A 10,930-nucleotide genomic window follows, 5' to 3' on the forward strand; every position below is an offset into this window, starting at 1 on the left:
AGCTATAGGCAAATATTTAAACTTTCATTTTCAGCACAGTCCAAGAAGATATTTAAATGTAGCATTTGTACAGAAATGTACTGCAGGGTGAGTATTGGCCTAGATGGTGTGGACTGCACACATTTGTAAGGCTTCTTTCATGGTAAATTCTAATCACGTAAGCAAAAGAAGCCACAAACAAACCAGATTAAAGAAAGCAGCAAAGGTATTATGACAATGTATCCCTAACAATTAACAGGCCTTTGCTGCCCAAGCCATCCTTAAGTCTTTGAGGATGTCTGAGCATTAATATCCTACACCGCAAATATAATCAAAAATTTACAAACTATTTAAATTTAAAAAAGGTTAAAAAAAGATACTGTAATATTAAAGAGTCAATCAGTTTCCTACAGATTTCAAGCTTTTTATTTGTTTATTTTTATTATACAAAAAAATGCTACTTTTAAAATACATTAGCATTTGGTCAACCTTTTGCCAGGCTGCATATTTTGTCCTAATTCCAAAAAGCAGGGAGCTACATTATTCTTATTTTCCATTTTCTGGCTCCAGCAGTGCTGTTTCCACCTTGTCCTGATGCAAGAGAAGCTCCTTCTTACCTTTGATTTGATCTCATGAAAACCACAGTCCTTTATGTTGGTTTAGAATTGGAAATCATCGCTGTTTTTCTTGTTCTCGCTTGCCCAAGGAGGCTATAGAGACATTAAGATAATTTTTTTAGCACTGCAAATGGAAAATGTGACAAGTTTTGAACAGATAAGGCCCTTACAGATACTGTAGGTGTCAGAGGTGTCTATAGCGTCGAAGGACACGTCTGAAACACATTACTACTGATAGGAATGATGTGTTAGACCTGTCTCTAAAAGATGAATTTCCCAGACAGCTGCCTGCTCTGCAGGTTCACCCAAAACATCTGGAGAAGATGAGGGGATCAGCAAGTTTGCGCAAGGACTTCAACGTGGCTCTATTTTATTGAGAAACTACAACCTTTCATAGTGTGTTTGGAGGGGAATAGTGTGCTTCAAACTTGCAGCTTTTTTCTTGGTTAAAAAGGAGCTTTGATTTGAAGACGCTTTAGCAGATTTGGAATCACCTTTTACAGAGCTCAGATGAATGTTACAACGTAAATCCTAAATCACATTGGCATAAAGTTTATGAATCGCCATGTCAAATACAATATATGGAATTGTCCATGAGAAGCACAACACCCAGAGCTGTTCTGCTGGGTTTTTTATTCAAGATAAGGCAGTAGGTCACTAATACCTTTATCTCATTCATTTCTAAAAAACCTGCTTTTCTCACAGTTCCACGCCAGCCTGGAGTGAGCAATAACCTGTTTGAAATACTTGAAATCGAAAGGGGAATTACCGCCGATGAATTTGAAGCCAACGATGACCCAGGTAAAGATCACATCTCCTGCTCAGGGCTCTGGGTTTAGGACTCGTTGAGGTTTCTTGGGGTTTGCTACATTTTTACAGGACTCCTGCATCTCATGTTTAAGCTATGCTTTGTAAAAAGAAAAAAAACAATGTAAGTGAACCTTTATAATTTTGTTCCCTAACAGATTAGCACAAAAATAGTGTGAATTGTTAATAACGACATTAGCATCCCTTTTATTTAGTATTTTTGTAAGTTCTTTCCCTAGTGCTCCTTCTGCTGCATTTCATTTTCATCTTTTTTCCCAAACTGCTGTAGTTCCCCAACTAGAACGATCCAAATCATCACTTTATGTTCATTTGTTTTGACCTGTTCTGCCCAGGAGAGCTGGTGCACAGCTGTGATTTCGACAGCGGACTGTGCGGCTGGATGAAGGACAAAGACGACGACTTGCACTGGGAACCAGTGAGAGATGCGTCAGGTAAGCGACCTGTGTGCGATTGCATCCTGTACTTAAAGAACCAGCCTGTTTGGGGTTGATGATGCCATGATGAATTTACACAGCTTCTGTTCCCTTCGGTTCCAGCATATATTTCACACCCACCCCTCTTCTGTGTATAAAGTGAGAATTCCCAGTTTGAAAGAGCAATTGAGGATTTGCACTTTTATCAGAGCTGGTGACTTTACAACAGGAATGTCTGTGAAGGAGCAGTAAATGTATTCAGCAAAATATTATCTGTCTTCAATCAGAAAGAACAAAAATGTGGACTGGACAACAACTTTTATTTCTGGGGAAGCAAAGCTTATTTTTCAGACCACCATACAAAGATAATTATTTCCGTATTACTAGCAAAATTATTGAAGGTGCTGGCAATAGTCTTTGTTCTGCTGCCAAATACAATGTTCTAGTTTAACCTCTCCATTTGGTTTTATTGAGTTCCGCTCTAAGTTACAGCAACCTGTATATAGGGAGCCTGTTAAGTAACTGGAAGGATGACAAGTTAGGTGGTGGCATGCAGAGACTTCTCAAAGTGGGTAGGTCTGGGATGGTGAAAAGTGACCTTGCAGGGAATATGAGAGGGCGGGAATGTGCACTAGCCCCCCACACAGGCAGGCAGACCAGCATCGGCGCTGTGCCTGGTCCCCCTATGATTTTAGCGTATGGCACCGAGGGGTTTTGGGTCCTCCCGCGCACCCCACAGCGCCGGGGATCAGACACACGTTTGTGGCTCGCGGTAACTACGGGATTACTTCACACCCAGAGGAGCAGCCTTTGAAGTGCACAATGCTCCCATTGTGGGAGCGGACGGCGCGTTGGGGAAGGAAATGCACTCTCAGGCTGTAAAATAAGGTGAGGGAAGGTGAGGGCAGTGAGAGTCATTTTCCTTATGCGGCACCCTGTCATCAGTGTGGGTCCTGTGCCACTGCAGCGGTGACCTGGCACCTTTGCCAGGCTGTGCAGCTGGCTCAGTGCAGGCCCTGGTATTTCCTGTGCTCCTTACAACACTTCAAAACCCCCGGAGTGACTCGGAGGGCAGAGCTGGGTCCTCCGGCAGGTGAGAGAACAGGCAGCTGTCTCCTGCTTGCAGACGGGCACTTCAACAAAGATCACACCTCATTCAAACAGCTTTTGGAAACAATGGATTTAAAACTGAGAAAGTAAGTCACTCAAATCATTTTAATTTTATGTACTCAGAAATTGTTGTTAATACATATTAACTTACAGAACTATGATATTTTTTTTTCTTTTTTAAGACTTTTTTATTCTCCCCGTCAGTGACAATCTCAGCTTTTTGTTTCCTGTGTACGTTCTGCTGCTGTTGACATAACCTGTTAAAACTCGTCCATTGAAGTCACCCACCCACTCCCTCCTGTCTGGAATACCTTGGTGCAAGGATTTATTTTCACAGCTTGTTATTGAGTGTTTGCTTTCACCTTTCCCACTTTGCTATTTATTGGTTTTATCAGAATGTGCCTTTTGAGAGGTGCCATGCTGAAGCTTTATGAGCTTATCTTGCATGCAGAAAATGCTGATCTGAGGGGACCGTTGCCTGCAGATACATTGGCTTTGTGCTCACCTAAATCTGTTTCCTATTGATTGGATTCAGTCACTGGAACTATCTGCAACAGATGCACTTAATAAGTCAGTATTTTTGTGGTGATATAGTTGTATCTGCAACAAACAGGTGCAGTTGTTGAAACTCTATCATGATTATTTTAGCATGATGTAAAAACAATGCATTAACAAACAAAACCAGGTCTTTAACAAAACCAGAGGGATCCCAGTTCCTGCCCAGGTGCAGATGCAGGGCCCCTCACAGCAGTGCGGTGCTTTGCTTTGTTCAGTCTCATTGAGACCAAAGAGCTTCCAAGCCCATGTAGAAGAGTGAACTGGAGGCAAGGTTTGCTTTCCTTTTCTGTGTGCGACCACAGATTTCATTGTCATGAAATCTCACAGCTTTTGAGGGAAATAATTGTGGCTTCCAGAAGAAGCTTTCAAAGAATAAAGCTCTAGTTGAGTAATCGCAGAGCAGCAATTTAAATGAAAAAATATTGTTCGATTCCATAATTCGGTAAAGACCGTGTATGTCAACAATATTAGAAATCCCCAATGTTTCTACATCATTGGTTTCAACTAAGGAGCCTAAATACCACCTTTATCTTAAATTCATTAAAATTAGATTTTTTGATTAAAATCTGAAATGACCAGAGGGTTCACTTTAAAAAAATCTTCCTCTGAACCTAAGAATCTTTTTTTTTTTAAAAGATCAATGATGTTTAAAGTTACCATCAGCCTTACAAAACTCCTAATGAAAACTACAAATTAAAAATAGAGGCGTGGGTTTTCTTTAAGATGTGAAGTCGCATTTATTGCCTCTGTGAAAGGGGGTGTGGGACTTAGGGAAGTATATGCCTTTATTTTTTTTAAGGTTTAATGGATCTTGCCATACCTTAGATCCTCTAGTTTCCATGTTCTGGGTGTTTTTATGAAGGCATCTTTGCTTCTTACATGATCAGAGATAATCCCAGGGTCTTGAATTAAGTCTGTGTGCTCACTGACAAATTACTGCTGTTAGAGAAGAATTCAGGGAGTGTATCAAGTTAACAGCCATTTGGAAATCATCATGTTTCCAGCTTTCTGTATCTATTCCAGATTAAAAATTTAAATTATAGTTAAATGAAAAGGCTGTGTTTGCAAATGGACACACTTGGAGAATTAACCCGTGAACACAGTTCCCAAAGGAAAGGGAGAGCTCAGTTACATGGTAACATTTCTGCTGGTGTTATAATTCATCTGCCCCACCGCAAAAACTGCAGCTCAGAAGGTGCAGGAGTGTCCACAGTAGCTTTAATGTCACTGTGGGTTTAAAGTCACCAAGGGCTAATGTTCATTTTCAAAATATATATTATTGGCTTTGTAAAAAAGAAACTAGATGGGCAAGACCTAAGCTGGTACTAATGTAAAGAGAAGAGCAGCTCTGTTAATCTTCCTCTGCAGGAGGCAGAAGCATCAGTTCTGGTTCATGTTCTAGCAACTATCTGCCTTATTTAAGACTTGCTGGACTTTGTGGAGCCCTGTTTTGTTTTTTAGTGCATTTGGTCTCCCAACATAGTAGAATTTAAAAAAACCCCAACCTAACTGTTTTTCTTTTGCAGGGGGACAGTATCTCACCATCTCTGAGCACAAAGGCCGAGAAGGAGGAGCTGCACATCTGATCCTGCCGCTGGGTCCCATGGCTCAGGCCGGCGACTTGTGCTTGTCCTTCAGGCACAAGGTGCCCGGACGGCATTCCGGTGCCCTCCACGTCTTCGTAAGGAAAAACGGAGCTCACGGACCAGCTGTTTGGGGAAGAAACGGTGGGCACGGCTGGAGACAGACACACATAACCTTACGAGGACTGGGCATCAAGAGTGTAAGTACCGATGTGCGTGCTGCCATGTTTCTTTTTGTGTGAGATGCTGAAGACACTTTAGCTGGTGTAGCGCGGGTCTGTTTGTCTTCTGGCTCTGATTTCAGCCTGTGTTTTACTGCTTTGTTTCCTGCCAATAGAGTCACATTAAGGATAAGAGAGTCATTGTGCATTTTCTCAAATTAGTTTTATGCTAAAAAAATCCTACCTACAGCAATAGACACACAGGAAAAAACAGAACACCCTGTACTGAGCTACCTCGTATGGCCTGTGTTAAGGGGATCACCATGGGGGAAAGAGCAGTCTGATGGACAGTGGCTTACTGTACATGGTTTTCCAGAAAGCCTGTATCAAGATTCCTCATAAACAATGTTTTAAATAACACAGTGTCATGAAATAGGAAGAATTGTCCCCTGTGGATTGATAACTGGCTTAAACCAGGGCAAAGATACTTGAAAAGAAGTCATTTTTTTGGCGATGCAGGGAGGTGACATGTGCAGTCTCACATGGTTTTGTGCGTACCTGCAGCCGGTCTGGCCAGGGAGGCAAATGATGACCTAACTATGCCAATAACACAAAATGCTTTAGTGCAATCAAAAGAATCTGTCTGTAGTGCCACAATGGAGAATCTTTTAATACCTGGAAATGTTAGAGAAATTGTGTGACAGATTGATATGAAAAGCTCAGCATTTTCCTGCATCCTCTTCAAAGCGAAGGCTTTGAAGGTGGTTTCTGTTTCAGATCTGAAGGAAGGGGCTTGGCTGCTTCAGGGCCTGTTGTGCTCTGAGAAACAGATCAGGTGGTCTAAAACACTCCCACATCATCATGTTCATGGTGGGAGCAAGCTACGACACACACAGCATATAGTGCTAACATTAATATTAAGGCTGTAATTACCACAGATAATTTTAGGAAAACTTTACCTCCGAATAGTAACAGAGATGCCTGATCTTCTGTTAGCTGTAAATTAATGTCAGACAAAGACCGTGGAAATTGATAAGTGAACAATATATTTGCCACACTCTTACCCTTTTTTGCCTAGTTTAACACTTGTGGCAATCCTCAGGTCCGTCTCCCCCGACAGAGCAGTTCATTCAATGTGAGTATCACTCATTTCTTGTCTGGCAGAAAAGGAGATGAGTTTTAGAGACCCCAGGCAAGCCCAGCAGTTCCCGCTGCGCTCTCCCTGCCTCTCTCGGCCCCTCAGCAGGAACTGGCACCCAGAACCACACACCAGAGCTGCCTCACACCTTCTAGTGAATTAGCTCTGTGCAAATTATTTCTAAAATGTACCCCAAAATCACTCATTTCTAAAAAAAATAATGAAATAATTCATTTATTCAATATAGAGTTTATCTGACGTCCTCCATTCCTACTCCTTATTGAAAAGTGTGCTTTCAGCCAGCATCCGGACTGTTTTTAACTACACAGTTGGAATTGTGATCTGTGAATCTGTATTAACTCCAGCTCAATGATAACAGCAGACTCTTACAAAGTTTTGCAGTAGACTTGCAATAATTTCTAAGCTACAGTCAAAACCAGTGACCATATTAAACAGCTCAGGCTTCTGAATGGACAGCAGTAGCACAGGTGAGCAGGTCTGATTTATGGGAGGTGTTTCTGTATATCACCTCTGATTTATGCTCCAGTCCTACTCAAGATTTAAGTCTGCTGAATTTCTCCTACTCAGGATAAACCTGGATTGCTAATGATCTGCTCAGTTCCAGGCCCAAACCTCCACTGCCATTTTGCGAGGAGCCAAAGCATCCGCAGGTGACCATGAGGCTGCAGGAGCCCGAATTTGTCAAATAAAAGATGGGTGTTTCTAGTTCACCCAAGGAAGGCAGCTGCGAGGTGCTTTAGCAATAGAAAGCCCCTCTATTAGACAACATTTTTCAGAATCCAGGGGATTTTAAGTGTTTGCCATGAGGGACAATGAAAACAGTGCAGAGATGATACATAGTAAATGCCCGAGATTCTCTTATGTGGAAAACCATCTCACCTCAGCAGATGGTGCGACTGGAGCAACTCTATCCCGAACTGCTGGTTCTTCACAAAGATCCTGCCAAAGTGCAGAAGGGAAAGGATCAGAAATAGAAATAAAAAAACAAACCAGCTGTTATAAATAGGTTTTTGGGAGTCAGTTAAAATTGCCTGAGTTTTCTTCTGCTTTTGCTTCCTTACTGTTGAGATCTCTCTCAAAGCTTCTTCCATTGTACTTTACTTTATTTTTGCACTCAAATCATTCTATTTCTTTTCCCAGGTTATTTTCAAAGGGGAAAAAGGGAAAGGAAGAACTGGGGATATTGGACTAGATGATGTGATCTTGAGGAGAGGACGCTGCTCTGAGGAGCATTAGCAAAGACAATGGACCAGCAGAGTCTTCTCTCACCCTTCTCGTGCTATCCCCACCACGCTTGGAAACAGAATAGCATGAAAAACAAGTTGGAGAGTGACAACTTGCCAGTGGTCTGCTACATGCAATCTCACTGCAACTGAAAAACACAGAGAGCACCTCCCAGGATTCAGGAACTCCAATCCTGTGCTGGTTGTTTCTATCCATCCTTACCCCGAAATCATATTTTGTGTGTAATAACTTCAGCCCCTGTTAAGCCCGGTGAGCGCTCACACCAAGAGCACTTGTGGAAAAGGGAGAATTACAAATGCTGGCAACAGCAAGCTCCAGCTCAGACAGTTTTAGAGTTAGCTGATAGTCATTATCTTCCCCTAAGTGCTACTCTTCCATTGATTAGATGTGACAGACGGTGACATTGATCCAGCTTCTGAGTCACTTCAGGTTAACAGAAGCCTGGACCTGAGCTTTGGCTTCCTGTCATTGATCTCTGAAGAAGGGTTTGCTTCATATTAAATAGCATTTATTTTGGTGTATTAACTGTATTATTGTTACCTGTATTAACAAAAAGCTGTTCTATAGAGTAGGCCCTGCATCCTGTAATATGGCTCCTGCCGTGTTCTGTGTATATGTGTATGGTTAGTAACATATTTATGGTTTTAATATTTAGAGTTGAGAGGTAAGGGGCAGCTGCGCTTGCTTATTGTACGAGACAGGAGTTCAGCACATCCTTTGATCCCGCTGGTCGTGCCAATAGATGCGCTACCAAAGTACGTTAATGGTGCTCATTGAAAAACGCTGGTGCAGTTTTTCACGTTGTAATATGCTGAAGGCAAAAGACCAAACCCTTACCTGCTGTAAACCGGCATCTGCTAACGCTGTGTGAGTTTGTATGTAGCTCGGGAGGCCCGCAGTCCTGCCAGAAGCTCCTGGTTCAGCTGAGGACCGAGCAGCCTGGAGAAGACAACTTGACTCTTGGTGGCACCGCCAGGAACGGTCCCTCCCCGCCATCGGTACAAACCTGCGCAGGAGCAAACGGGGCAGCTGTGTCAGTGCTGTACGGACAATCCCCCCCGTGAAACGCCTTGAGTGCTCTTTGTCAGATGTCTCTATTCCAGCCAACCCTCCTGTATATAATAAACATTTCATTCTTTAGAACAACTCTTAGCTCTAGCTGGAACTAAGTGTTTATCAGAACCTTGGACTAATTCTTTCGTTATGTATCTAATGCATGTGGTGTGCAGTTTCCCAGGGAATTCTTCTGTTTGGTTTGTGATTTTTTAAACGAGAAACATTATCAATCATCACTGCTGCTAACAGTTCTAAATTGGACAAATTGTAAAACTAATGACAAGAGACTGATAAAATGTTGTTAGTGCTACAGCCTTAAAGCTTCAAAACTGTATATAGAGAAGAAATAAGTCTCAGATCTTTTAAATGCTTAATGTAAAATAAACGTCAGATTCATATCATGTTATAAAGCCATCATTAAAAACCAATCATGTTAAGCCTTGCTTGAAGTCCACAGAAATAAAATTGCAAGCCCATTAGAAGTCACCTTCCAAACCCCCGTTTCTGACAAAATTCTGTTTTGAAAATACTCTTCCAATTTGTCCCCCAGGACAAAGCACAGTATGTGTAGCAAAGTTACTGTTTGACCAAACAGACAGTCTCCTGCAAAACTGTATTAAACATTTTGAAAAGGAAAAAACAATGTGTTTGTAAACATTTTTAAACTTGATCTTTTTCTCTTACGTTACTTTGTAATGTGTCAGAAATATTTGTGAATAATTGAAATACCTTGTCCTTATTTTAAAGTAACCAGTAAAGGAGGCTGTTACTTGCTACTAATTGGAATCTTGTTTTCATTTCTGGAACACAAGTGTCATTTCTGATGCAGTGGAAGGAACCAAAAGATGACAATTCAATCAAAGTGAAGTAGCTCGTTACCAGATTTAAAAATAAAAGTACACTTCCCTATCGTCTGACAAGAACGCTGTATGTATTATTCAAAAGGAAGAATGACAACTTTCAACCCAGCTTTAAGAAGAGTTTCACGGGTAATTTAAGAGCTTCTGCAATATAAAATGTCCATTTTACAGGAAGCAGCAGCTCCCATAGTGCCACACTCGGCCCAGCCGGCACCATCCGTTACACTCTTTGGCACCTCTCAAGATGAACACATTTTGGTCTCCAGTGTACGAAGATGTCTATACCACGTATCCCTACAGCTTCCTGAGGTGGAGATGCCCTGGTTCAAGCAGACTTCTCTCCTAGCTATGCACACCTGGAAGAGCTTAAGTTCTTTGGCAAGCAGAATGAATTACACTGAATTAACATGAAAACATTAATCAACTGTACTGTATAACCTCTTGCCAGCTTAGAATTTCATGTTCTTAAAAGACACATTAAAGTTTTTTTCCCCAAAAAAGACAGAAAATAAAGATTCTTCATAAGTGACATACTGTGGCAATGGCAGCGTGCACTTACTGCATTCATCAAAGTGAGTACAGCGGAAGGGACCGACACAAGGTTTTGTTTCCAGGTTCCGTTCCATGCGGTCACCTCCCCTCCCATCGGCACCTCAGCATTAAGTCACTAGGGAGGACTTTTAAAGCTTCTTTGTTCTGGAGAAAAGCTGCGCTGGCTTTCCTGCAATAAATTGGAAGGTCAAAACTGCAGGTTTTAATATATTAAAAGGTCAAAACATTGGGTTTAATATATTAATAGTTGGAGATTACCATAACCACCCTGATAAGAGCCTGATTAGTTATGAGAGGAGAACCCTGAGCAGAAGAACGATCATGACAGCAGCCTCCATCACCCCACTCTGTCCTCCAGGGAAAAGGCACAAGAGGAGCACCTGCCTCCGATCTCTCTGTACACCCCATTATGGGTTGTTCCTGCACCTGAGGTGCTGTCGTTACCTCAAAGACTGCGAAAATCAGAGATCAAGCTTTGCATTGTGAACAGCACATTTAAAGACATGAAACAGGATGAACTACAGCTGTCTGCCTCTAAAATTTGACTTGTGAATGTTGAAAGATGAGCCATCAAATGTCCACTGACGCCCTGTTAAATCCCATGCAAATGTATGTACGTAGATCTATAGCTCAAACACTGCATTATCCAAGTTTTCCTGGTACTTAAAACACTTTCTCACCTGTTGTTTTATCGTGCTGTCCTGTAGTCACGCAAGGTTTTATGAATTTTGATTCTTCCACACAAACAACAAATGGATGAGTGATGCACTGGTGTAAACCTGCACCTTTAGAAAGAAATAAGACGTTTC

The 10,930-nt window shown here is 41.7% G+C and overlaps 1 protein-coding gene across 1 annotated transcript in view; it reads left to right on the plus strand.

Annotated features, from left to right (window-relative positions):
* NPNT (nephronectin) overlaps window positions 1-7,644 on the plus strand; it is a gene marked incomplete at both ends in the record, with an annotated part of 48,583 nt that extends 40,939 nt beyond the window's left edge. The window contains 4 exons of the mRNA XM_080343992.1: window positions 1,302-1,397; window positions 1,757-1,855; window positions 5,032-5,288; window positions 7,549-7,644. Of these exons, the coding sequence (XP_080200118.1) occupies window positions 1,302-1,397; window positions 1,757-1,855; window positions 5,032-5,288; window positions 7,549-7,644 (548 nt within the window). The remainder of the gene's footprint in view (window positions 1-1,301; window positions 1,398-1,756; window positions 1,856-5,031; window positions 5,289-7,548) is intronic.
* Window positions 7,645-10,930: the final 3,286 nt, after the last annotated feature.

Source organism: Nesoenas mayeri, assembly GCF_963082525.1.
Source record: "Nesoenas mayeri genome assembly, chromosome: 4".
Taxonomy (NCBI): domain Eukaryota; kingdom Metazoa; phylum Chordata; class Aves; order Columbiformes; family Columbidae; genus Nesoenas; species Nesoenas mayeri.